The sequence below is a fragment of the Miniopterus schreibersii genome, assembly GCF_964146895.1.
Source record: "Miniopterus schreibersii genome assembly, chromosome: 5".
NCBI classification, from domain to species: domain Eukaryota; kingdom Metazoa; phylum Chordata; class Mammalia; order Chiroptera; family Miniopteridae; genus Miniopterus; species Miniopterus schreibersii.
The window spans coordinates 26505850-26533549 of record NC_138106.1 but is presented as its reverse complement, the minus strand read 5'-3'; the positions used below and the strand labels follow the sequence as shown (position 1 = coordinate 26533549).

General features: G+C 41.5%; 3 protein-coding genes across 4 annotated transcripts in view; 2 read left to right on the top strand and 1 right to left on the bottom strand.

Moving 5' to 3' along the window:
- LRRC31 (leucine rich repeat containing 31) overlaps positions 1-1935 on the top strand; it is a 32741-nt gene extending 30806 nt beyond the window's left edge. For both annotated transcript variants that reach the window (XM_081137817.1, XM_081137816.1), the window contains exon 10: positions 1163-1935. In XM_081137817.1, coding sequence (XP_080993943.1) covers positions 1163-1494 — 332 coding nt within the window. In that variant the 3' untranslated portion in view covers positions 1495-1935. The remainder of the gene's footprint in view (positions 1-1162) is intronic.
- A 162-nt stretch (positions 1936-2097) lies between these two features.
- LRRIQ4 (leucine rich repeats and IQ motif containing 4) lies at positions 2098-22385 on the bottom strand. Its single transcript, XM_081137818.1, has 7 exons — positions 21698-22385; positions 21147-21250; positions 15153-16210; positions 9065-9238; positions 7359-7497; positions 5905-6101; positions 2098-2388 (listed from the first exon to the last, which is right to left on the bottom strand). The coding sequence occupies exons 3-7, from the start codon at positions 16116-16118 to the stop codon at positions 2236-2238; spliced, it is 1629 nt and encodes a 542-aa protein (XP_080993944.1). The 5' UTR covers positions 16119-16210; positions 21147-21250; positions 21698-22385; the 3' UTR covers positions 2098-2235.
- Positions 22302-27700, top strand: part of LRRC34 (leucine rich repeat containing 34) — an 18445-nt gene continuing 13046 nt past the window's right edge. Inside the window, exons 1-5 of the mRNA XM_081137819.1 lie at positions 22302-22573; positions 25488-25608; positions 26129-26247; positions 26345-26409; positions 27408-27491. Coding sequence (XP_080993945.1) covers positions 22465-22573; positions 25488-25608; positions 26129-26247; positions 26345-26409; positions 27408-27491 — 498 coding nt within the window. The 5' untranslated portion in view covers positions 22302-22464. The remainder of the gene's footprint in view (positions 22574-25487; positions 25609-26128; positions 26248-26344; positions 26410-27407; positions 27492-27700) is intronic.

Sequence of the window (27700 nt, the reverse complement as noted above, 5' to 3'; positions counted from 1 at the left end):
CTGTTGAATGTACATACTGCTAACCTCTCAAGTGCACTGTGGAGTCAAACTTGTTAGAAATGAAAGTAATGGGAATGGAGCATCCCACTTGGTCTGGAAGCCATGACGTACAAGAACTGATTGAAAAATCAAGGCACATTCAGTCCTAAAAGGGGAAAATTTGAGGGGACCTGACTGTTGTCCAATACTGCATGGCTAGCACGAGGAAGGAGCTGAGGTTTCAGGCAGCTGAGGTGGGCAATGGGGGAAAGTCACCAGAAGGCAGATGGGGGCCCAAAGGAAGGGCATCCTCCTGCTGAGGGCTGCTTCACTCTATGGGGCAACCTGAAAGGGTGCTTCAGGCAGAATCGGGCTGGTCATCATAGAAAAGCTGTAAAAGGGATTCTTCTCTGATCATTGATCTGGAGGTTGAATGAGGAGACCTTTAAGGTCCCTTGCACCTCTGAGATTTTACACTACGCATATCATCTCTATGATCCATTTTGACTAAAAAAGAAATCATGTACTGTTTGCCTTGGGTGTCTCCTCTAACCCCTCTTATAGAAGTCATTATCCTCTCATAGCTTCATGATTAATTATTATTTATTAAGTGCCATTAACTAGGTAGTACTGTGATATGTGTTATTCAAAGAGAAAATTGTTCTGTGTATTAGAGTTCTCTCAGTTGGATTAGAAATTATCCAGGTATATTTTACACATTGTAAGTGCTCAGTTAAATAATCATTGATTAAAGAATAACAGAATGAGTGAGCAATGAACAATTAAACAGTATTAAACAGCAAGAAAACTATTTACTAATGGTCCTCAGTTAAACCCAATGAGCCATCGTTCCTCACATTTAATTAGAGAAAGTTTGCAGGAAGAGCTGGGACCCCAGTGAAGTAAAGAGCAGGAACTTCACAAAAAGATATTATTTGGGTAGGGCTTTGGAAAGAGAAAAAAAATCCATTTTCAAGTTGTCATGGGATGCACAGAGAGGAAGTCTGTTAGTAAAGTAATTTCAGATGCCCTAAATAAAACAGCTAGCCAATAACAAATCATTACTAATTACCAATCTTGTCATTACTAATCCTGGAGCTACTGTGTTGTTATTGGAAGTGGGAAAGAGCCATGACAGAAAGTATTCTTGTATTTTAACAATTAGAGTGATTTTGTTTTTCAGCATCAGTAATACACACAGGCCATCTGGCCAGGCTACAGAATCTCGACCTGAGCTATAACGACAGCGTCTGTGATGCAGGATGGGCCATCTTCTGCCAAAATGTGTGGCTCCTCAAAGAGCTGACTGAGCTGGATATTAGCCTTCGGCCATCAACTTTTCGGGATTGTGGACAATGGTTTAGACACTTGTTATGTGCTGTGACCAGACTTCCGGAGATCACTGAAATAGGAATGAAAAGATGGACTCTCCCACCTTCACTGGAGGAAGAGCTCAGATGCTTTGACCAAGATCACGGACGCGGCATTCACTTTGACCACGGTGGATTTCAGTAGGCTGGTTTCCCAAGGTTGCATACATGATTCCATTTATAGAACATTCTTGAAGTAACAAAATTATAGCCATGGAGAACAGCTTAGGGGTTGAGAGAGGAGTAGGTGGTAGATGTAACTAAAAGGAATAACACAGTGAAGACCTGTGGTGATGGAACAATTCTGTATCTTGATTATGGTGGTGGCTACATGAAGCTACATGTGACAAAACTGCATTGACCTACACACACACACACACACACGCACATGCACATACACACAAATGAGTGTATGTATAATGATAGAATCTAAATAAGTTCTCTTGATGGTACCAATGTAGATTTTCTGGTTTTGTTATTGAATTATAGTTATATAAGATGTCAACACTAAGGGAGGGTAAAGGGTACATGGACCTCTCTTTGGAATTTCCTATGAATATATAATTATTTCAAAATTAAAATTTTTAAAAAGTAGAATACTGTAACGAACATCCATGTACCTATTAGATGCTTCTGCAATGATCAGCTTATGGTTAGTCTTGTTTCATTTGGATCCCTCACACTTACCTCTCCCTGATATTATTCTGAAGCAATTCCCAGGCTTCATATCATTTTATCACAAATATTTCAGTAAAAGTAAGAATCTTTATTTGTACACATAACCATAATTCTGTGAATAATGTTAGTGTGGTGGCCATCTAATTCCTATATATGTTGCCTTCTTAATCCACCAGGGTTCATTACCTCAAGTCATTAATCTACAAAATTATTTCTTCTTTTCCTTTACAGGTTTTTCTTTTACATCTTTCTTTCCTTTCTTAGGTTTTGGAGAATTCTTTCCTTTCTTTCGCAGTTTTAACAGTTCACCAAATCTCCCAAATCCTTTCCGTACCATCATTCCACGCCACCACGCCTGAAGCTGAAAACGAGAGAAACCCAAACAGCATCAGCTGGTATCACTGGGGATGGTTACGTCTCTTTGTTCTGACATGTGGTTTTAAAGATGTGGAGAATGGAATGTGATTGGAACTCTACACCTTATTATTTCTCTTTCTCAATTGGCCAGTCTTCCAGGAATTTTTTTTTTTTTTTTTTTTTAAGTATTGGGTATTTTTATGTGCCAAGCACTGTCCTAAACCTTTGGGAAACAGCAGTTAAATACCATTGTCGCTGCCTTTGGGGAGCTCACGTTCCAATGAGGGGACGAGACAATAAACAGTCAACACATGCATGTATTATGAGACATGTGTTCCGTGCCCTGGCGATGACAGCGCACAGTACGGGGAACCGGGAGTGCCTCTGCCCGGCCTGCCTTCTGGCTGCTAGACTTCCCATGCCCTGCCTACCCACAGCCCGCCCTTCCCTCCCGCCTACTCAGGAACATCCCTCCTCTAGTAGTAAGTAGACTCTTGGAAACTTTATCATCCATTTCTGTTGTTTAAGCCTAATCTATGGCTTGTTGTTATGGTAGCCTGAGCTAACTGAGGCAGTCATTTTTCCAGTGAGGCCTACCCTATCATTTAAATTGAAATCCCACAACACACACACACAACTTCTAGTAATCCCAGGTCCCCTTGGCTTGAACTTTTTCTCCAATACCACTTATCACTTTCTAACACAGTATATAATTTTGTTTTATATTTCATGTTTTTATTCCCATCACACTAGACTTTAAGCAATATGAGGATAGCAATATTTGTGTTTTGTTCATTGATGTACTTCCGGTGCCTAGAACAATGCCTGGCACATAGTAGAAGCTCAACAAATATTTGTTTAATGAATGAATGAATAAGTTAGGTGGGGTATGCTGTTTTATATAAGGTGGATTAAGGGCAGTTATGAGGATATTTGAGCAGAAACTCAGCAGAGGGCAGAGTCTTGTCCATATCTGGGGGAATCATCTCTGGGCAGGAGGAGCCAGAGTTAAGACCCTGAGGCACAAGCATGCTTGGACGTTGGAAACATACTAAGGATCCTGTCTGTGACTCAAGTAAAGCAAAAATGGGAAAGATGAGATGGGGAGTAAAAGCAGATCAGTTAGGGTGGTGATTTTTCAGGGGACAGTACTGCCCTCTAGAGGCATTCTGAAAATTACAGGGCTTTGTGTTGTCTTCAGGTCTTCAATTGTGTGACATAGCCCCTGGTCCACAAAGGCTTGCCGAGGGTGTGCACGCTTGGGTAGTTTGGAGGCAATCTGTTTCCAAAATTTCAACTTCTGTATATACCCCTTCCTAAAATGTATCTGCCTAGGAGCACAGCTGCCCCTCGGCACACCTCTCATCCACCTGTATCTGACTAGGGTGTGTTGCCCTGGACTTCAGAAACCTCTGGGACACCAAAACTAGGACAATTCAAAATAGTTATTATTGATGTGGGCTCTAAGGACATGGTTATCAATCCTTTTGCCTTCCAACTCTTTGCCTTCAAGAAAAGTGAAAGTGGACCAGTTGATTTGTCTGCTAAGAGCCTGGTATCATCTGATTTTGGGGGGTATAAATCTGGGAAACGTTCAAGAGATATGGAAGATATTGCCATTTAAAACAAAATGTAGGCAAAGAAAAACGCTTCTTCCATGCTCATCACCTTATTTATGGGGACTAGGTTTCTCAGCACTTCATCTGTAAAATGAAACACTAGCATAGAGCTGATGCCAAGCCCCATCTCACTCTAGCCATAAGTAATATTTATGCAAGGATACATAAACTATGTGAAAAAGTTTCTATCATTTGTATGTGTATTTCACAGAAATCCTATAGGTCAAATAATTAAACATCAAAATTAATAATAGATGTTATGTTGTTTTGGTCAATTTTATATTACCAATAATTATAATATGACTAATAAAATATAATAATCCAGAACATTAAAAACCCTGTAGTCACAAAAAATTTTTTATTTTAAAATTTAATTTACATAAAAATTTTGGTTGCCTATAAATATGAAAGGTGATCCATAAGTGACTTAAAATTACATATATAACTAATACTATACACACACACACACATATATATAATCACATAAAACATTAAGATCAATTCTAAAGGGAAAATGGAATAAAAATACATGTTCAAGAAGAAAAGGACATGGCAAAATTTCTGCCTGTAAAATAAGAACTTGTTCAGGTATTTTGTAAATTGACGTTGACTGATGTATCAAATCAAAATAATATTTAGATTCCATTGGGTACATTTAAAATATTGGTTTAAGAGCTATTTGAAAATGTCAATATTTAAAATTCACCGGAAAGTAGATCCCTTGCAATGGTTTAAGCTTAGTGGCAAAAAAATTTAAATACCAATTTTGAAAATGTTCAAGAGGGTGTATGGTTGCCCCGCTGGGTGCGGCTCAGCTGTTGAGCATCAACATAGGATCCAGAAGACTGAGGTTCAATTCCGGGTCAGGGCGCATACTCGGGTTGCGGGCTCCATCCCTAGTAGGGGGCGTGCAGGAGGCAGCCAGTTGACAACTCTCTCATCACTGATGTTTCTGTCTCTCTCTCTCCTCCCTTCCTCTCTCTGAAATCAATAAAGATATATTTAAAAAAAAAAAAATAGGGTGTATGGTTTTTCAAAATGCTTTTAGGAAGTTTCCAAAAAGTATTATTATTTTTCTTCCAGTTTAGTCATTCTTGAGTATAAGCATATTAAAATAAATATTGTAATATAAATTACTTTTCTTTTTCGTTTATGTTATAGCTCAGGCATTACTTTGATTTATTAAAATTATGTGGTTTTGGTAGGTTATATTATCTATGAGTTTAATTTCAGGGAAAATGGAAAATGGTTGATTTCAGCAGAGGGGGGCTGATTGACCTGTTTTGACAGCATCAGCCTGACTGCTGAGTGGAAGGTGTATTTTAGGGGGAGCAGGTGTGGAAGTAGGGTGTGAGAAGATGGGAGCTAGGACCAGTTGAATAAAGAATGCTGAATACTGACTGAAGTGGACACATTCCTGGTCTGCCGGGGGCATCCTTATGTCTCCATGAGCTTGGTGGCCAAGAAGGGGAGTGCCAGGGCTCTTAGCCCTTTGATTAGTTAGCGGCAGAGCAGAACTCTGGTCTCTAGACCTCTGCTCCATAAATGCTTTCATTTCTAATTTTTCAGCCTTCATCTTACTGACTTTAACATCAGCTTTTCACTCCAGTGAATAGTCTAAGAATTTTAGATTGTTTTAGGATTTGAAATTTGGGGTTCTTTTGCCTGGTTGTCGGCTTCTTATCTGACAAGGAGATAAGGAACATAAAAGACAAAAATGCTTGGGTGGTGTTCAAAAGTCTCTCGCTTAGCCCTGGGTAAGTAAATAAGAGTCTCTACTCTTAAGGACAAGGTATAGATGTGTAAAGAGCAGCCCCACTGGATAATCTGTAATGTGTTTAACACTAACCCCTCTCCAAAGCAACTATGAATATATTATCCAGAAAGTTTGATGATTTTACCTTTGTCGCTGTTATTTTCATATTTCTTTTCTCCTTAAGGTATGTGAATATAGCCTCTTTGCCTTTGGTGTACACTTCTTTTGGGGGGTCCTCCATGGGATTGTCCATCAGTGTCAGAACATTTAGATTCACTAGACCGTCTAAATCCTCTGGAAGTTCAGTGAGCAAGTTGTCCTCAAGCAGTAATTCTCTCAAAGCTGAAACAATATTTTTAAATGATGAATCTACCTTAAAGACAGGCAAGATTAAAATGAATTCTTTAGTCCAGTCACTTTGAAATATTTTTTGTTTCCTACTGGGCCATGTCACAAGAAACATCAGATTCGATAATGCAAACCCAAGTTCTCTTCTTCACGACAACTCAAAGTTGTTGGAACTAGTGTAAATAAGTATTAGATAAAGGAAAATAGTAAGCACTAAAAAATTTTGAGATTGTTTCATTCCTCCAGGGACCAAGGACAGGATAAAAATGTATAGTCAGGAAGAGCACTAAGGAGCACTGCATGCCCACCCTCAGCCTCTAATCTTGAATGTCTTGCGGGCAGGTAGCAGCTCCCATTCCCACTTCTCATCCTCCTTGCACTAAGAAGTAGTCATAGTTGGAGACATATCTATAAACCTGAAGATTCAGTACATTAAGGAAAAAGTTTTAATCTGGTCCCAGTAGGAACTCAGCAAGAGCTTGTTAACTGAATGGATGGATGAATGGATGTACGAATAATGGAAAACGTTTGAGTGTTTAAATATGAATCATATATGACTTTTCACGTCAATCATGTAGCTCCAAAAGCCCCCTACCTCCATCCCCCACCCCTAGCTGATTTCACCACTTTTTTTTTATTTTAAATATATCTTTATTGATTTCAGAGAGAGGAAGGGAGAGGGAGAGAGAGAGACAGAAACATCAATGATGAGAGAGTCATTGATCGGCTGCCTCCTGTACGCCCCCGACTGGGAATCGAGCCCACAACCTGGGCATGTGCCCTAACTGGGAATTGACCTTCGATCTCCTGGATCCTAGGTGGGTGCTCGACCACTGAGCCACACCCAGCAAGGTTGATTTCGCCACTCTCCAGTCAGTATTTTTCTTCAAGTCACTTAGAGACCTAATTGAATTTACTGCAGGACCCCCCAACTCCCAGTTCCAGCATGTAGTAGGTATTCAGTAAATTATTGTTGATGGTATAATGTGGATGAATTCTAATTTTCTTAGTAGTTGCTATTTACTTTTCTTTTTCAATTCCCAATAACTAATCTGCCTCTGTGAGGTTCTTAGCTGTACTAGTCAGGCACCCGACCTTCCCCACATCACTAGTGAGCCCTAAAAGGAGGTAATGGGGTAGGGCCAAGCTCTCTAAATACTGAAATTGTCTTTAGTAAAACAAAAAAGGCTTCATCAAGGGAAATGCTAGCTTCAAACTCTACTAGGCTGTGGACCTACTAAGATTCCCCACCTTGTCCTTGGCAGATGGCATCTGGAAGTTGCTTAAGCAGATTGTGGCGGCAATCAAGGATTTCCAGGTTAGGCATTGATCCCAAGGTTACTGGCAAGTTCTCTAGATGGTTGTTCTCTATATACAGCTCTTTAAGATTCTGAAATAATATGATAGTATACCATAATGATCCTTACATTGAAAAATGAATTATAATAACTAGAATCACCTGTGAGTTCCCATGTTCTTTCAAGGAGGGTTATTATGCATTGGAATAAAGGGGAAAAAACATTTAAAGGACCATCATCAAAAAGTTATTTTTGAGTTAAACCATTAGAAATGGTTCCCATTTATGTAGGGAAAATAGAACATGGAAATCTAGTGTTTATTTGTTTCATGAGAACTTTATAGAAAAATAATTTGGATCATTTAACTCCACACATCCAATATTGCCCAAGTGGAAGTAGCCAAGTGTACAAATAATAACTACTTTTGGACCTGGAGAATATTATGCTAAGTGAAATAAGCCAGGCAGCGAAAGACGAATATCACATAATCTCGCTTATACGTGGAATCTAAAGAACTTAATAAACTGATGAACAGAATAGATTCAATGACATGGAAGCATGGATGAGACTGATGAATGTCAGAGGGATGAAGGAGGGCGGGTGGGTGGAGGGGGAGAGAGTAACCAAAGAATTTATGTGCATATATACACAACCCAAGGACATGGACAATGGTGGGGAGAGGGACTGGGGAGGGGGAAGGAACGGGGTGGAATGGGTCATTGGGGAGAAAAAGGGACATCTGTAATATTTTAAACAATAATAAAATTAAAACAAAACAAAAAAAAACACCCAAAACAACAAATAATAACTACTTTCAAATTCACTGGGCAAAAATTTGTTTGTATTTCACCTTAAGATTTTGGAGAGTGTGACAGTACATGTACAATGAGCAGGATGATGAACGGAGTTCTTTGAACACAGGGCAAAGGATGGAGAATTAGGAAGAGGAACTCTGTGTTGTAGGTGAGAAGTATTTGTGCTATACAGACAATTGCTCAGTTCCATGACCGGGATAATGTAGTGTTATCCTACTTCATCAGTGTTAAGAGTGCAGTACCAAGAGCATAAAAAAATAACAATTCTTTAACATATGCATAAAGGTAAAGACACACTAGTATGGCTTCTTTGAATGAAATTATCTTGTTGTTTTTTCTAGGATTTAGCATAGTGCTGTGGACCCATCTTCAGCGAACCAGGAGCAACAGTGAAATAGACCATGATTTGCCATCTACCATGTAGGGTGGGAAGCCTATTGCCCCATCCAAAATGTAGTTCCCAGCCATGTCACCTGTATGATATTTTAACTTCTAAATAGTACAACTTTCAGGGGCAAGTTATAAAAAGAGGAAACTAAATGAAAAACAATATGGCTCAATTTCTGCAAATAAAACATTCCAAACAACACAGTGGAAAGGAGTATGACATGACATACCCAACAGTAATCACAAAATAATATTCTTCAGGTTTAAATCTGGGGGTTGCTCAGGAAGACAGTAGAAGGCTCAAAGTATAATAATGACTGCTTGTTTGGAGCTGGAAATCTAGTGTGGTTGGTTCCACGCACAGCCTGTAGGGACAGGGCCATGTTTTCTCAATATCGCCCAACTTAAGGAATCAGTAGGCGTGTACTTCTTTGCCTGTTCATTTGGGAAGGCTTACCTGTAGTTTCTCAATGTCCTCTGGCACATAGGAGAGCTTGGCTCCCTGATCTTGCCCAATGTATAATTTCTCCAAAGACTCTAAAGAAAAGATTTCTTCCGGGAAGAAAAAGAACTGATTCCCGCTTAGTCCAAGAATCTTCAATTTTGAAAGTGAGCTGATGTCTGAAGGTAACTAAAAGTATGCCAAAAAGATAAGTTTCAGGTTAAGATTTTTTTCTTTTAAATCCTCACCTGAGGATATGTTTATTGATTTTAGAGAGAGAGGAAGGGGGAAGAGAGAGAGAGGCATTGATGTGAGAGAGAAACATCGATCATTGATTGGCTGCCTCCTGCACATGCTCCGCCTGGGATTGAACCCACAACCTAGGTATGTGACCTGACTGGAAATCAAACCCACAACCTTTTTTTTTTTTTTTTTTTACTCCAACCAGCTGAGCCACTTGGCCAGGGCAGGTCAAGATTATTTTTAACAGTAAGAAAATAAATTGGGCTTTTAGTTTTGAGGCAGATTGTTAAACAAAAAAATAAAGCAATTTAGCAACTCCTACTCATGACAAATTTGCACATATGTTTGCATATATTCTATTTATACTTGCAGACCTAAAGTAGAGAGTTCCACTTTTTCCCTGAGCCTCTCTGCTCTTCACTCTTAGACATTGCTTTAAATTGGAGCAATTTTTAACCTTTATTGCAAATTTTTGACCTGTAGTGTAGCAAATGCTTGACACTGCTGAAAGAAAAAGAACTGAAGTTATTAGTGTAATATTGCAATTATAATATTCAAAATTAATTCAGTTATTAGAAGTGATAAATTTAGTGACATGGCCTCTCACCCTAAAAGGCTTTATTTAATTCAGCAATTTTTTCTACAAGTCCAATTATCTTTGTATCAGGAAATAGAGTTTCTGGACAGGGCTTCCATATATAGGTTGTGCACTACACAAGTCCAAGTGTGCAAAATGGCATGGTGACACTCAGCCCTGTAGCTGCAACTGCACTTATATATATTTTTTACATTCAATATTATTCTGTATTAGTTTCAGATGTACTGCATACTGGTTAGACAGTCACATACTTTGCAGAGGGTCCCTCCAATATTTCAAGTACCCACCTGACACTGTGCATAGGTATTACAATATTATTGATTATATTCCCTATGCTGTAATTTACATCTCTGTGACTATTCTTTAACTACCAATTTGTAGTTCTTAATCCCTTCACCTTTTTCACCCAGCCCCCCAACCCTCTTCCCCTCTGGCAACCACGAGCCTGATCTCTGTAATCTGTTAGTTTTGGACAAAAGCTTAATGTTCCTGAGGGCTCCCTCTCCCCCCATACGAGAATGTAAACTTTAGGTAAACTCATTTCCTGAGCCACATTCTGTTCGTTATGCTTGACAACGTTCACTCCCTGCATGAGAAGGTATCTCATGTAACAATCTGTTCCTTACATTCAACAGCTCTCTACTCCTGCTCAGAAAAAGCTGTGCTCGTGCCAAAAACTTCCCTCCCTACACACTATAAAAAGACTTGCTCCCCAACCACTCGCGCTGATGCCACTTGGCGCTCAGCCCATCCGTATTCAGATGCTTTAACCATCTGTATTCAGATGTCCTAATAAAATTGCCTTTACCTTCTCATCTGGCCTCATGTGTTCCTCCTCAACAAGCCTAAATACTATGAGTCTGTTTCATTTTTGTTTGTTCATTTATTTTGCTCTTTAGATTCCCCATATAAATGAAATCATATGGTATTTGTCTTTCTCTGACTTATTTCACTTAGCACAATACCTTCTATGCTGTCAAAAAGAGTAAAATTTCATTCTCTTTTAGAGTTGTAACTCAGCAACTTCGAAAATTCAGTTGAGATCTCAGTTGGATGCAAACAATGAAGGCTATTATATATTGTCCTATTTCTTCCCTCCAGTGAACACCAAGACCTGTGTGCCCTATGCAGGTTTTAGGTAGGCATTTCACAGACTCCCAGACATTCAGGGTTGGAAGGCCCTCTATTCTTACCCTCTAAGACTGTGGCTAACCATCCAACCCACAGTTAGTTAAACACCATCTCCAGAAATGAGAAGCTCATTACTGTGGATGCAGACCTCTAATCAACAGATTTTCTTCTTTTGTCAAGCCAAAATCTGTGTCACTATTGTATCCACCTATTGGTCTTTCTGGCCCTCTGGAACCACATGGAAAAATCTCATTCTTAAAATGTGTGACACACTCACCTATTGATTATATTACAATTATTTTCCTACAATTTTCTTGTAGGAAAAAAAAATTAAAAGCCCAGCTATATATCTCAACAGCTTCTTAGCTCACTTTAAACCCCTGCCCCTTTATCTAGCTTTATTCCTAACTGGGAAATCCTTCCGAACAGTTTCCTGCTTTAGCCCTTGGGCTTTCCTCCCACTGTCTCCCTAATCTGCTACTCTGCTTTCCTAGTTCAGCTTAGCCCAGACCTCTCTAACCATGGGCAAAATAGATAGATAACTGGGAAATAGGTCAAAAGAAAGCCCCTTGTAGAGATAACCTGTCAGTAAAAGTCTCACACACCTGGAATCTTCTGTAAGACATTTTTCTTTTTACTGTGTAGAGTGGGGGCTAATTTTCCTAAACATGCTGTAAAATGTTTACAGTTTTATTTAACTAATTAAAAAAAAAAATCAGGACCAGTCAATAAATCTCCAGAGTAACCGATGTTTACACTTTCCTTCCCATCTATTTAAAAATTCTTCATCAGGCAGTTAAAATAATGAGAAAAGATTTTTCAATCTAACCACTTCATCATAACCTAGCAATTTCACTCTTACTGCTATTTACTTAGCTCACAGGTTTAGCTTTTCTTTTTCAAAGCACATTAAACGTTTAAAGGTTTTTTCCCCCCTAGGGATATTCAAGATCCATAATTAACCCCATCACAGTCATATTAAAGTATAGTGGAAGTAAATCTGGATGTGCAGAAACCTACAGAGCGTCAGGGGAGGACAATGACTCCTCACTCAACAACCGAGCTATAGCCACGTTGAGAATGGGTTTTCTCCTTTAATAGAAATGTATCACACAAATAAAATCCATCTACACACATGGTGTAAGTCAGCTATTTTTGCCTCTATCTACCTAGGCAAGAAAAAGTTACTGGGCAGACTTCAAAAGCCAGAAACCCATCAGGTAAATCTTTGGGATGAGAGAGATAAGGAGCCGGCTTAAAGGCCATGTGTCATAGGGGACAGAAAAGCACAGGGGGTTACAGGAGACAGTAGCATAAGAGGAAACTGAGAAGGGAAGACAAAAAGCAAAAGCCACTGTCATAAGAATGGGACACAGATTTTCATGTTCGATATAATATTTAACATGTCCACATTTCAGCGCAGTTGACTTGTGGTAAAACTTGGTTTTGGATGAGGTTTATCTTTGTTAAGGAGCCATCTGTGTGTGATTCCCTCCTCCACCCTGATCTCTTAAAATCTCTCACAGGAAAGGATTAGGTATCACCCATGACTCGTAGGAATTAAGTCAAGGTGTTACTCTTCCCATGGGCTCTTTATTTCTTGAAACTTTCACTCCAACTGCTTTGGAAAGAGGGATTTTATCCACTGTAAAGGAATTTTTTTCATCAGTGGTGAAATAGTTAAAGGGATGGGCAGCCGGCCTCTCCTGGAACGTCTAAAATCCTCCAAGGCGGGTTGCTACTTATGTACAGATTAAATCCTAGATTCACTTCCTAAACCTTAAAGTTACTATCAAAATATTTACTTGCTGAAAGGCAGTTTTAAAACTCTATGGCAGCCCGGCTGGGTGTGGCTCGGCTATTGAGCATTGACCTAGGATCCAGGAGATCTAGATTTGATTCCCGGTCAGGGCACATGCCTGGGTTGCAGGTTCGATCCCCAGTCGGGGGCGAGTAAGAGGCAGCCGATCAATGACTCATCATTGATGTTTCTATCTCTCTCTCTCCTTCTCCCTTCCTCTCTCTGAAATCAATAAAGATATATTAAAAACAAAACAAAAACAAAAAACCCTCTATGGCAATTAGGAAAACAAAAGACCCATCCAAGATTTTGAAAATTGAGTAAAAAATTTAAAAAAACACCCCCCTTTCTGTATGGGGAACACATGAGACTGGTGTCCATGGCCAGGAAAGACAGACCTATTATTTGGTTAGGTGTTGAATTCCAAATACCTCTCTTTCTCCCTTCACAGTTGTCTTTTGTTTTTCAAAGAACTCTGTTCTTTTAAATTTTTAACTATTAAAAAATAATAAAGAAACAAATACAACTGTACCCACTGCCCAAATCCTTTGTTACTAAACACAATAAAATACTGCAATTAAAGTTGAGTTTCTCTACACTCCCATCAGCATTTGCTTGACTATCTCCCTCTTCCCAGAGGCAGCCATTATTAGGAATGTTGTGAGTCTTTTTCCAGTCCATATTTTTATACTTTTATGACATATATAAATATCCATAAAATGTGTTGTTGTGTGTATATGTATTTTTTCTTTTTTGTGTTAATCTTCACCAGAGGTAGTTTTCCATTGACTTTTAGAGAGTGGAAGGAATGGAGGGAGAGGGAAGGAGAGAGAGGGGGAGAGAGAGAGAGAAACATGGGTATGAGAGACATTGATTGGTTGCCTCCCACACGTGCTGGGGATTAAACCTGCAACCAGGTATGTGCCCTTCACCGGGAATCAAACCCTTAACCCTTCGGTTCGTGGGTCAATGCTCTAACCACTGAACAACACCAGCTGGGGCTGTGTATATCTTTTTGTGTGATTAAAAAATTTTATAAGTGGCATCATAGGGTTCTGCAATTTGGTGTTTCACTTTTTGATATTCATTACAAGTTTTAGATTTATCCACATTAGCACCTGTAGCTCCAGTTCACTTAAATTATTGTATAGTATTCCATTTTACGAATATACCACAATTTACTTGCTCATTCCTCTCACTGACATTTAGATTGTCTCCTATTCATGATTATCAACAATGCTATAATAAACATTTCAGAACAGGCCACCCCACACACATGGAAGAAAGTTTCTCTAGGGATAAAGCTGTTCTTGTAGTTTCCCATGAATGGAGCATTAAGGCCTAAGGTTGTATATGTCAGAAAAATCTGCTGTCTATGGAAATCCTCTTAGGAAGTAGTCTTTGTTAAGAATATGGACTCCTGCCCTAGCCTGTTTGGCTCAGTGGTTAGAGTGTTGGCCAGTGGACTGAAGGGTCTTGGGTTTGATTCTGGTCAAGGGCATGTACCTCAGTTGCAGGCTCGATCCCCAGCCCCAGTCAGGATGGGTTTGGGAGCAACCAATCGATGTGTCTCTCTTGCATCAATATTTCTCTCTCCTCTCTCTCTCTCCCCTTCCCTCCCTCTCTCCCTTCCACTCTCTGTGAAAAGCAATGGAAACAATATCCTCAAGATTGAAAAAATATCTATATAGACCCTGGAGCCCAGCTGCTCTGGAATCCTGCCTCCTCACTTATAGGTATTTGGCCTTGACAAGTTATTTAAGCTCCCTGTGCCTCATTTTCCTTAAATGTCACTGAGCATATTACCCACATCAAAAGTACTTGGGAGGAGTGCCTGGCCAGCGTGGCTCAGTGGCTGAGCTTCCATCTATGAACCAGAAGGTTGCAGTTTGATTCCTGGTCAGGGCACATGCCAGGGTTTCCACCCCAGTGGTGGTGGTGGTGGGGGGGGGGGGTCCTGCAGGAGGCAGCCAATCAGTGACTCATCACTGATGTTTCCCTCTGTCTCCCTCTCCCTCTCTCTGAAATCAATAAAAACATATTTTAAAAAACCAAAACCTTGCGAGCATTAAATGAGATAACCCATGTCACACACTGTGCCCAGTGACTGACAAACCTATTGTAAATCCACATTAGCTACTATTTATGATTAACAGCATTGGGGGAGGGGAGTAATATAAATGACCATCTTGTTGGGTATATTTATTAACCCTGGATTTTCGCCTACAAAACCAGTTCGAACGGCCTGATGTCTAGGCCCAGCACCGCCCCAACTTAGGGCAGGAAGGGCGCTTGAGGAGAGCAAGGGGGCAGCCGGGAAGGGCCAGTACCTGCCAGATCTTATTGTCATCCAGCGCCAGGATCTCCAGGTTCCTCAGAGAGCACACCTGCGGCGGGAAGCTCTCCAGGTGGTTCTGGCTGAGGTCCAGGAAGCGCAGGTTGCCCAGGCGGCGGAAGGAGCGGCGCAGCGCGCGCAGGCCGGTGGCGCGCAGGTAGAGCAGGTGCAGCGCCGTCCAGCGGCAGACGAGGCGCGGCACCTTCTCCAGCGGGTTCCCGTTCAGCCCCAGCTCCGTCATGTCCAGCAGCCCCTCCAGGGTGTGCGGGATGAAGTGCAGGCGGTTGTAGGACAGATCCAGCACCGACAGTTTGCTGCACTGGCACAGGGCCTCGGGCAGCGCGTGCAGGCTGTTGTGAGCCACGTAGAGCTTCTGCAGCCTGGTCAGGTTCCCGATCTCCTCGGGGATGGCCGTGAGCTTGTTCTCGTCCAGGTCGATGATCTCCAGGTGGTAGAGCACGCAGAGCTCGGGCGGGAAAACTTCAAAATGGTTTTGCTTCAGGTAGATCTCCCTCAGTTTGGTCTGGTTCACGATTTCCATGGGCAGGGCGCTCAGGTGGTTTCCCGACAGCCCGAGCAGCTCCAGGTGGTGAAGGAGTTTGCAGATTTCGATGGCCACCTCGGCCAGCTCGGTGCGGTAGAGGCGCAGCTGGCGCAGCGAGCGGATGCTGCTGACCACCTGCAGCGAGGAGGGCTGCAGCGGGTTGTCGCTCAGGTCCAGCCCCTCCAGGCGGCTCAGCTTCCCCAGCTCGGGGCACAGCTGGCTCAGCCTGTTCTGGTTCAGGTAGAGGACCTTGACATTCTTCAAGTGCTGGATAGCCTTGGGGATTTCTTCAATCTGGTTGTTTTCCAGGTGCACTTCTTCTAATTCTTTTAAATCTAAGATCTCCTGTGGAATAGTGTCCAAGTCCTGATTAGAAGCATCAATAAAAAATGTTCTATCAGATTTGCTGTGGATCATATTTCTGAGGTCTTTTTAGATGAATCTTCCACTGATTTTATGATGTCGTTTGATGTTATTTTGATGGAAAATTCAAATATTCAAAATATGAACTATTGTGAAAAGAAAGAAAAAAAAATCAGAGTTTACCTGCCACCAGACTTGTATCCTTAAGAGAAATAAAATTTAAATTTAGTTGATTAAATGTAGTGCCTCGACGTTATGACACAATATAAAATATAGGTTTTTGTGCTTCGTGTTGGGAGGAGAAGCAGAGTGTGTACTCCGCCTTCTCCTAACAGATTGACTAATCTAAAAAAAAAAAAAAAAATCGTCTAATTTCAGTTTTTAAAAATGTCTACCTTGATTCTATTTCCAGGTAGGATGTAGAAAGCTGCAAAAGATCATTGGTCTTACCGTAAACACTGAGAAAACACTAGAAAAAAAATATTTTAAAATATTGTATTTTTCCTTAAAACCACTAGCGAGTCGTGGATACAAAGGTCAAGAGGATTAAATCTGAGAGATGAACTAATCCCTCCTCAATAAGTAGAGACCAGTGGGCACTTTTATGCCTGGTGGCATTTTTCAAGTTTGGTGACTGGCAGGTACAGAAACAAGCCTCCCATAGCTATAAGCAAAGGACCTTCTGGGACAAGGGACACCAGCCAAACTTTTAACAGCCATGTGCGAGCTGGCCTGGTGGACTAGAACCTGGAGGAGCCCCAAATGCAGAGTCAGTTCTCCCCCATCAGACTGGGGCACCTCAGTGGCTTTAGAGAAGGTTGCAGGCTGGACTAAGAAGCAGAGAGAGATCCTGTCCCCTCATGGTCTTAGATCCCTAGGCCTGGCTGGGGGGAGGGGCTTATATCCCTAAGCAGTACATTTGAAATTGTGGTGGATCGAAATGAACTAAAGCTGCAACCCAGAAAGAAACTATATGGAGAGATAAATCATGTCCGTGGATTAGAACACTCAATAATGCTGGAGAGATGCCAATACGCTCCAGATTGCTCTATTGTTTCATTGTAATCCCAATCAAAATCTCAGCAAGCTTTTTTCTTTCTTTTCTGGTAGAAGCTAACAAGCTTATTCTAAAATTTATATTAAAATGCCAAAGACCTGGAATTGCAAAAGACAATCTTGAATAATAAGAACAAAATTGGCAGACTTACACTACTAGATTTATAAATCCTATAAATCTAAGATGTTAATATTGTATTACAGAAGACTAAGTCCTTGATCATGAACACACACACACTCAGAGCCCAAGGGAGAAGGCAGAGAAGACACATGATGGTGGCCAGATGGTGGCCAGGTTAACTGTAGTGTCTCTGACTTGCCTTGCCAGGGCAGGGGGGGGCAGGGTACTGAGCCTCAGTCACTAGATGGAGGGGGGATGTTTCCAGCCCCACACTAAATACTACTGCTGCATGCAATTTCATGGTATGTGGTTCAGATCCTTATTACTATATACCTACCCTCAAAAAGAGCTCTGGGATGGTGTTTCTGTTATTTAAAGAAAGAAAAAGATATGTCATTGATTAAATTATATCTAAAACTAGCTGTCTCCAGCATTTTTTGTTATTTGATCACCAGATTGATTAATACTGTTCAATCCTATAGGATAAAATCTCCAGTTACCTCAATTCAAACTACTGAAATGCTAAAGGCTCCTAGATAATCCACAGTATTCAGACTGAGGCAATAACATAAATAAAAATAAAGAACACCCAGTGTAATACATAGAAATTCAATTTCTTTGACATGACCTCTTTTTCTCCTTTCTGTCTGTCCACTCCCTTTCTTAATCATTAAGCCCTTAGGACATCAGAGTTTGGTCAGCATCAAACTGTCTTAAGAACTAAGCCTCAGGTCTGTTGACCACAGAATCAGAGTTTCTGGTCAAGCTAAAGATAACATCTTGACAACTGTGCTTCATCCCCAGGCCCATGAAAGCAGAGCAACCCTAGGGACCACAACCTCATGAAATCAGATATAACAATCCCATGGCTGACATCAGGGCCTGATATAATGATCATATACTCCCTACCCTGTCCCGAAACAATCAGCAGAGCCCAGGCTCTGACTCCTTTAACTACCATGATTAATGAATTATTTTCCCCCTATATAACCCATCCCCCGAAAGCCATCTGGGAGCTAGGTCTTTGAGCACTAGTTTACCTGTGGCTCCAGGCTTGGCACCATTTCCTAAACTAATAAACCCTTACATTCTTAGCCGCAAACTCCTATTTGCATTTTACTGGGTCTTGACGTGCACTGGCAAATGGGCCCCTTTAGTCCAGTAACACCAGGACACTTACGTGCTGTAGGCTTTACTTAAATTAACCTATTTAATCCTCACCAGAACCCTAGGAAGGAGGCACTATTATGATTCCTGTTTTACAGATAAACTAAATAACTAAAAGGGCTCTCTTCAGGACATAGTAGGACATGGGAGCAGAAGCAGGGAATTTGACTCAACCTCACACAGGTTTTTAGCATCACTTGTTCACAAGAAGCCTGTTTTTTATTAGAATAATTCACATTGGGTGTGAGGTTTCAGGCTTGGTTTTTTCTTTCTCAGCCTTCCAACAGTCATCTGGGGAAAATTTTTGTGGACTAGTCATCCTGATTAGGGTTAACACAGTGTGTCTGGGCTTCCAGACACATAAAAGAACTTATTTCTCCTAACATTCATCTTGCTCCATGATGAAACCTGACTAGAATGTCTGAATGTGTGTGTATATATATATATTATCTCATCTTAATCAGATATCCCATATGTGTCTGGAACCAATTTGATGGCCTGAAAGCTATATATATCATATATCATTAGTGGACTTAATAAAAGGAGTTTGTGGGGAACTTTGTAAAATATTGTCTAACCACTATGCTGTACACCTAAAACTATACAAAATAATATTGAAAATAAATAAATAAATGTTGTAAAGCCAGGATTTGCAATAGCTTTGCCAGTAATTCAGCCACAGTAAATAAGAATGGGGAAGATTGATTCCTTATTGGCTATTTTTCCCCCCTAGAAATTGGTACGTGAAAATGGTCACATTAACTTATTACAATCCAATATTACTGTGGTGTTTCTAAGTGGAATAACTTGTTGCATCATTATTTTAAAGAGCTAGGGTTGGACAGTTTAATAATTAGCCCTTCTTTATGTAACTTCAATGCCCAAGAAAACCATTTAGGGAAATTATCAACCCTCTCAAATGTACATCCTGTTGATACTTATGTTTCCACATCTAATTACACACATACTGGATAGATAAGATTAGGGTCCTGAGGTTAATATGGTGTGACTCTCTCTGATTACATTTCTAGTTAAAATTATTTCAAGATTTTGCTTAAAACTTCACCTGGGAGCTCTTCCCTCTAATACAGACAAGCTAAAAGTAGCCTTAATTGACCTAGGACTAGAAAATCATGTAATGGTAACACTACCCTTTGCTTTGATAAAAATTTCTTGGAAGCTATAAAATCCCTTGAAAAAATTTTGTGTCCTTTCAACTAATACTAAACTGAAGTTCCATATAAACTTCAGACATCAGTGAAAAACTTTTTATAAGCAAACAACTTGAAGGTGTGCTTCCATCCCCACTGTTGCCAAATTTATTGACCTGAAATAGCTTCTCAGGACTTGTTTCCTTTAAATAGACTCAAAAGTTGCATCTTATCCATTTTTTTAAAAAATGTTTCACCCTCAGTCCCTCACACCTATCATCAAACTATAGATCTAGTGACTCATTGACAAGGCCTTTTTCCCCCTTCTGTTTTGAAAACTTGTTTTTTCGAAATGTTACTTGTATAATGAGCAGGGAAGTTTTGGACACTACTTCACTATTAAATAGTCACTGACATATTTTCTCATCTCATCAGATAATAAGAATGTAAACTTCTTATGCAATGCACTCTTTTATCCATGAGCCAAAATCATTTAAAAATAACAAAACACTCATTTTTCCATGTGCATATTCAGTACCTAAACATTCATACATGAACACCAGAAGTCAGCACTTGAGATACTTGTCAGAAAATCCAACCAGGAGTTTATTCTGTTCCAATGTTTGCTAGCACCTCAGTTAAGCCATCTGACAGCTGTGAAAAATAGCCAATGGATATGTTAAATATTCCCCCAGATCATTTGAGTTCTGTCTCCATATTATCAGGAAACAACTTACCTAGACCCTATTATCATAATTAAACACCATGCTGTTGGCTTTCTAAATAGAGTTACAATAAAACCAATTGTTTCAAACCAATTGTTTGAAAAATATTTCTGGATCTTCTACAAAACTATAGTCAAAGACATGTCTATTAACTTACTTACATAAAGCTATACCTACTAAACTTTCCTACTATAGCATGCCAGAAAAAATGTAAATGCTGCCTTTTATTGATGCAAGGGGATTACATACCCTCATATATTCTCTTTGGTTCTGACTTCTAGAAAGCTCAGATTCAAGTTAGACCTTTACTCTGGGTTTTTTACACACAAGCACCCAGTGAATCCATTCAAGTTTCCTTCAAGCCAGCTCAGCAACATCTCTCTCCCCCACCTCCCCTACCCTCAGTGATTCTCATAGGGAGGGTTTGTTGCTGTCCCCTCTCCCCCCACTACATCCCTCCTCCATCTGGAAATCATTGGGGGTAATGAGAAATGTACTGATAGAAATGAGTTGTACATATGGTCAGCGTCTTTTTGACCATCTGTTTAATATGCTTTAAACATTGCAGGCTGTATTTTTGTGTAAATACCGTTTTTGTTTTGCTAAGGCAGCTAGGGAGAATAGTGCGGTAGGTGCTGTTGGTCTGGTTAAAGCAGCTCTTTTCTGCTTATTCTGTTCTCATCCTGTTTCTTAGTCACTCTCTAAAACAAAAGTCTGATTCTGCACTTCTTGTTCCCTTGCAAGACTATGTCTCTGTCCCCCTGGAGCAGCAAGTAATTAATACTCAACCTCTCTTTCCTTTATCTTCTTAATTCAAAACACTATAAGGGAGGCGTAGGGAAGGGCAGATGCTGGACTGTACCTGCACTCACACCTTAGTTCTTCAAGCCACCTCTCCACTTCGTTGGGAGCACGTAGGGTAAATGAACACATAGTTGTCTGTTCTCTGTCATCACCATGTTTCATCTGAAATGATATTTCAAGTGATGTTTAAAACCTGTGGGCCACATAGGGTTTTAGGAGACCCCTGCCTTGCCCAGCACAACAATTTCTTGGCAGTGGAGCACCGGTCTGGACTTGCCTAGTGGGGCAGCATGAGGCAGAGAGGATTCAGGCATTTTGTTTTTCACCTTTGAACTGTGTTCATAAACAGCATCCTTGTACTCAGAGGGTCTCTTTCTGGTTCCAGAGTCCTCTACAGGGCCCTGGACTTCCTTCTCTTGGGGCCATAGCACCTCCAAACAGAAGGCCTCCCCTTCCCTCCTCCCTCCTCTCCCTCCCATGCCCAAGTGCTAAATCCCGATCATGCTACCCTGTAACTATCTCTGGGTTTTCCCCCTCATTCCCCCAAGTCCAGTCTTAGCTGAGGCCTTACGATCTCTCCTGGGCTGCTGCAGCTGCTTCAGACCTCACCTCCCCGACGCTGTGTCAGATCCACTCCCCGCCAGCTGTGCAGCTCCGAGGGCTCCCAGCGCCACGCTCCATCCCAGTGCTGCTCAGGGGGTGCGCGGGGCGCCACGGGGATCCGGTTCTGCCTGTCCCCTCACTCTCTGTACTCATCTGCGCTACCCCAAGTACCTGCACATCTCCAGCACACACCAAGCAGTTCCCTCCTCTGGCAGGTGCACTCCGCCAGTCAGGGTGTCACCTCCTCCAGGAAGCCCTTCCTGATGCTCCCCCAGCTCTCACAGGCTGACCTGCAGCGCCCCTGGCGCTCCCGCAGCCCCGCGCCCTAGCCAGGTTAGTGCTACAGTCCCCTGCACTTGACCTCCACAGGTGTGTGCACACTCCGGGGAGGGGACTGTGTCATAATCATCTTTGTAGTCCCCGCCCAGCCCAACGGCAGTGCCCCTTACACCTGGAAAACATCTCCCTGCGGAGTGGCCTGGAGCCCACCCACGGCGTGTGTAACCCCGGGGGGGAGAGGGGCGTGATCGGGACCCAGACACGGCGACCATGGAGCCTCGGCAGCGTGGGCGGTCACAGCGCGCCCGGCCAGGCCCCACGGCCCGCGTGCGTAACCGCAAGGGGTCCCACCCAGCCGGCTGCGGCGCTCCGGGGGTCTGGCGGTCTCTCTGAGAACGCCCCGCCCCCGTCCCCCCGGTAACACGCCGGGGCAGGACGCATGCGCGCGGTCGTCATGACAACGACGCCGCTGCAGCCCGCGGGGTCTGAGGAGCATGTGGCCCAGCTCCGGGAAGGCCTCCGGCGCGGAGACCGGCTCCCCCGCTCCGGCCGCCACTCCGAGCCCTAGTCCTACTCCGGCCTGGGCCCAGGCCGTCGGTAGCGGTAAGAAACAGGGTGTCCTTCGTCGCCCGAAACGCTCAAGGGGCGCGGGAGCCCGAGCTGCGGGGTCGCACCAGCCGGTAGCGCGGAGCAGGCTGCGGCCTGAGGCGGCGCCTGGGAGCTGGTCCCGGGAGCCCGGCTGTGCCCCCCCCCGCCCCCCAGACGCGCGCGGGAGGGGAGCCCCCTGCCCCCGCCGCGGGCCTGCCCTTCGCGCGTTAGGTTGCCTTGAAGGAAGGTGCGTCTGTGGGTCTGTCGCTGTGCTTTTGCGGTCTCCGGGAAGGACGCCTGGGTGCGCTTCTCGGGCTCCTCTGTGGAAGCGCCGGAGAGCGGGGCCCGGGCGGGCGACGGGGTCCTGGGACCGTCCCCAGGGCGCACTGTGAGCACCTGCGTTTTGAATGTTTATACGCCCGTATTTCTAGACAAGCCATCTTTCCCTTCCGAGGTGACATTTTGATGTTTGCCTCAAAGCGCGCGCCTGTGCCTTGGAGCTGGGCGCGAAGCCGTCGGTGCGATGGGCCCGCTGTGCTCTGACTGGAGCGCCAACAGGAAGTTAAGCTCGGGGGTGAGACGACCGTGCGCAGACTGCGCGGCGCGCTGCGGAGGCGCCCGCGGCAGGCGCCCCTGACCTTGGGCTTCCCAGGCCGCGGCTGCCGGGTGCAGGCCGGCACGAACCGCTCCACAGGGAGCTCTTTCTCCAGCTGGGAGTTTAAAGCGTGCTGCTAAGTGAAAATGACTTGGAATTCAAGGGTGAAAAGTGACATTTGGGTTTGAGTCTTGACATTTTCCCGCATAGCTGGTGAGTCCTGGTTTTTGCTTCGCAATTCGAAGACGGATTTATTATTTTTCTTCTACAGTATAGGAAGTAAATTATTGATACCGTAAAATGTTGACACACGCCGCACAGGTGAATTTTAAAGAGAAGAGAGTAGCAGAAATATATAACAGAGACGTTTAAATACTTTCAGTTCATGGCCAGGTAATTAAATAAGTATGCTTGTAATTTAAGATTTCTTCCTTCACCAGCAACGTAAGTTGTAAATCGGACACATTTCTTCCTGTCCCGGGTGTGGTGCAGCCAGCTAAAGGCAGGCACTTTGAACCTCAGGTCCTCAGGGTAGCCCTCTCTAAATTTTAATACCAAGGAAGATAGGAGCCAGAAGGGAGCAAAGAAGCCCAGTGGAAGCCCAGCTCCAACAAGTACCTGCTTGTTTGTTGTTTTTTTAAAATCCTCAACTGAGAATATTTTTTCCATTGCTTTTCAGAGAGTGGGAGGGGAAGAGAGTGAGGAAAACAGAAACATGGACGTGTCTTGAGAGAGACACATCCATGGGTTGCCTCCCGCAGGGGCCCCCAGGACCCCCCAGGACCCTTCAGTCTGCAGGCTGATGCTCTAACCACTGGGCATCAGGCCCAACAGGTAAATCTGTTTGGGATTTACTTGCTTGGTTTCCTGTCCAGGATGTGAAGTGACATTTTCTAGGTTGCATGTGAACCATGGTGACATACACGGCGGGGCAAAAGTAGGTTTACAGTTGTTTGTATGGAAAAAGAATACAATAATTAATAAATAATAATATAAGAATAAACGTACTTTTGGCCTGCCCTGTATGTCTGGAAAGTGGAACATTTTTATCTTTCCCTCTGGGCTCAACAATTCAAAGAGTCTTTGTGCATCTGAGTGTTTTAAATGTCCTGAGAAGTTTTGTAGGTTAGGGTCTGTTTAGCTTGTCTTAATTCTGCACTTCTCAAACTTATTTCACCATAAAACCCATTGTAATTAGAACATCTTTAATCATCTTGTAGAAGATTAGTATTCTGCAGAACACAGTTTGGGAAATATTGTGCTAAAATATTATTTAAATACATGAAAATTTCCTATAAAATAAGTAAAGGATTTCTTATCTGCATCCATCCACAAGACAGAAATTATACTGACATTAAACATTTTCAAAGAGTATCTAATGCCAAGGGAAAACTGCTCACAGTATGTTAACTGAAAACAAAAGGATATAGAACTATACTGAAATGCTCCAATTTTTTTTAAAGAGATTTGACACAAAAGGTAGGACAGAAAACAAAGATAGTGGTAGGTAGCTCCACCCAAGAAGGCCTGGGCCTTGAAAAAAGATGCTTTTAAAGTAATACGTGAAACAATAAGACCATAAAGGAAAGCTGCAGGTGTGACAGAGGAAGGAGGCCTCAACTGCTTTGTTTCTGTCTTCTTTATTAAGGACTGAACAGGGGGAAAAAAATCACGTTTAGAAAGAGGAGCTGGAAGGCAGGGTAGGTGAAGAGCTTCTTTCTATGAGCCCGGCCTCAGCTTAGTGTTAGGAAGAACCGACACAGCTGTGTTCAAAGATGCCATCAACTTACATGGGGTAGAAGGTATCCAGGAAGCCTAAGTGACTTGGTGATATTTCAGATCCCTTTCGAATTTAGATTCTTTGTTAAAACTGTCTTTATTTGAAGCCTTTATAAGAAACCTAGAGTTACCTTAACCCAATGTGGCAGGGTGGAAAGAAACTTTGGAGTCAGTTTGATTCTGTACACTGCCCTTATTAACTGCATGAGTTTGGACAAAATATTTAATTTCTCTGACATCATTTCCTCAGCTACCAGGCCTGCTACATACAGAGGTCAGTTCTCCTTTTGTGCCACTTCCAAGTTAGTGTCTGCCCACCCTAGGTGGGTGCTTCTCTGGCCCTAGTTCTCTCAAACAGCAATTTTATTCTCTCCGCTTCCTTACTTCTGTTCCTCTCCTTTTTCTCTGTTCTTAATTCTGTCTCCTTTTCTTCCCTGCCTAACTCTATACACACATTCTATCTTTGATAGAAGTGTAATTTTTTGGGGGGGGGAGCGTTCCTGGGATAATTTATATGTGATGAAGGGTAATAATAATGCATTTATTTCTCAAAAGCTCCAGAACCTATTGGCTGTCTTCAGGAACATTATAATAATCTATGTATACAAAATTCCCAGAGAATTAATTCTTTTATATTGCATAGACTCCAAGGAGTGGATGAAGAAATTGAAAAGGGGTAAGGAATACAAATACTTGATTATATCAGTAGTATTCCCTGATACTCATCTGTGTGAACATCCTGGAATACTGAGTGATTTCAAAGCCATTTGCAAATGCTTGGGAAAATGGACATATCTTTTGATTCGGAGAAGCAGTCGATTGACATTGTTAGTAGGTCTTGGAGTAGTGGAGTATACTGGGAAGAGCACTAGACCAGCAGTCTCCAAGTCTGGGCTCCAGATTTCCTTGTCTTCTGGGAGCTGGGTTTATTTATACAAATTATTGACATCTTCAGTGTCATTATCTTTCAGGTGGGGATACTTTTGTGTGTGAGAGAGAGAAATTAGATTATATAGTATATATTAAAGTGCTTAGCAAAATTTGTGGAATATTACTAGTTTTTAAGTTTCTTGGTGTAAATCTGTATTGCAGTACATATTTGGTTCGCATAAATACTGTCCATGATGTTACTATTTACACATGAAGAAAAAAATCCTTTTATTTCTTTACCCAGTTTCTTATTTGTATTGTAACAGATTGAAAGGAATCACATTAAACATTCCTGGTAACAACTGCTCAGTGCCAGTGGAAAGAGTAACAAGTGAAGATTTTTGGATTCTTTCCAAGATTTTACAGAAGAATCCATATATTAATGGTATGTCTCTTTAAGAATCATTACTCCTGCTTCTATTTTCCTGATTTTAAGTATTCATTATAAGGAATATCAGCTTCTATTTATCTGTGTCCTTCAGGTTTGGATGTTAGATATAACCTCATAAGTGATTTCGGTGCACAATATGCTGCAAAACTGCTTCAGGTATTATTTTATTTCAAAAGGATTTGTCTTTTTTTTCTTCCAGAGGCCAGTTAAGAATCAGCCCTTTCTTTGGAATGTGCTGGGTTTGAGCATGCTATCCCTGCTAAGTTAACCCTTTATTGCAGATTCACTGTGGAGACACCCAAACTGCAATCCTGCATTAAGGTTGCATTTTATTTAAGAATTTAAGAAAGACAGTGTGGTCCACTAATTAGAGACAGAGTACTTAAAACAAAAAGGCCTTGTTTCAACCTTAGAAAAGAGATCAGCAAATGTATGTTTGTATTTTCAGTTAAAATAAAATAAGCGGCGTATATCATTTTTTTGATCCCTCCCTAACATTGGCTTTTTCATTTTGTAACTACTTGTCCCAACCTCATCTTCTAAAAATGCTTTTAATGAGTTTGAAATTATCATAAAATTCTCATATCCATTAAATGGGGCACAATGTAAGTGTGGAGGTGAAGATTAAAAAATGAAGAAACCATGTGATTCTCAGGAATCACAAATAAAAATGCTGCAAAATCTTCAAAATTAGCTCTGTTTACAGTGAAACCACTAAGTCTAATGGCACATACACAAGCACTAGTTTTGCAAAATGTAAAGTCCTGACTATGATATATTTACATTTGAAATATATTGAAAGCCTGTTTGTGCATTTTGGTCTCAGTAGAGCTGGTAACGAGAGCTGCTGAGTCATGTTTTACAAACTTCTTGTACACTATGGTTAAATACATAAAGCACATCCATACTTTGAATCATTGGTCAAAACTGAAGATAGTCCTTTTCTTTCATTTATATTGCAACTACATTTGTGTTTAAATGAGAATTGTGATTTTTTCCCCTTAATTGTAGTTTCTTTTGCTAGACTTTCAGATTTTTCTGATTTATAAAGATTTTATTTGGAGGTAAATACTTTTACTTAAATAAAGTATCTCATATAGTATTGATTGATTTCTAATAATACATGTGTAATAGCTTCTTTTCTCTCCTTATAGAAACAACACAATCTCATTTACTTAAACCTCATGTTTAATGATATTGGGCCCAAAGGTGGAGAACTGATTGCTAAAGCACTACATGTAAGTATTTATATACCTCAAACCTGCATTGTATTTGGGAATTTTAACTTCTGATATCTTGGAATGAACAGAATCAAATGTTAATGTGAATTTATATTATTTTAACATTGTGGGAAAGTATATTTTTATTACACTTCAGTTTATTTAAATGTGAACATTATATGAGCACTTTTGAACTCATTTTAAAAAATAAATAAGCTTAAAATATA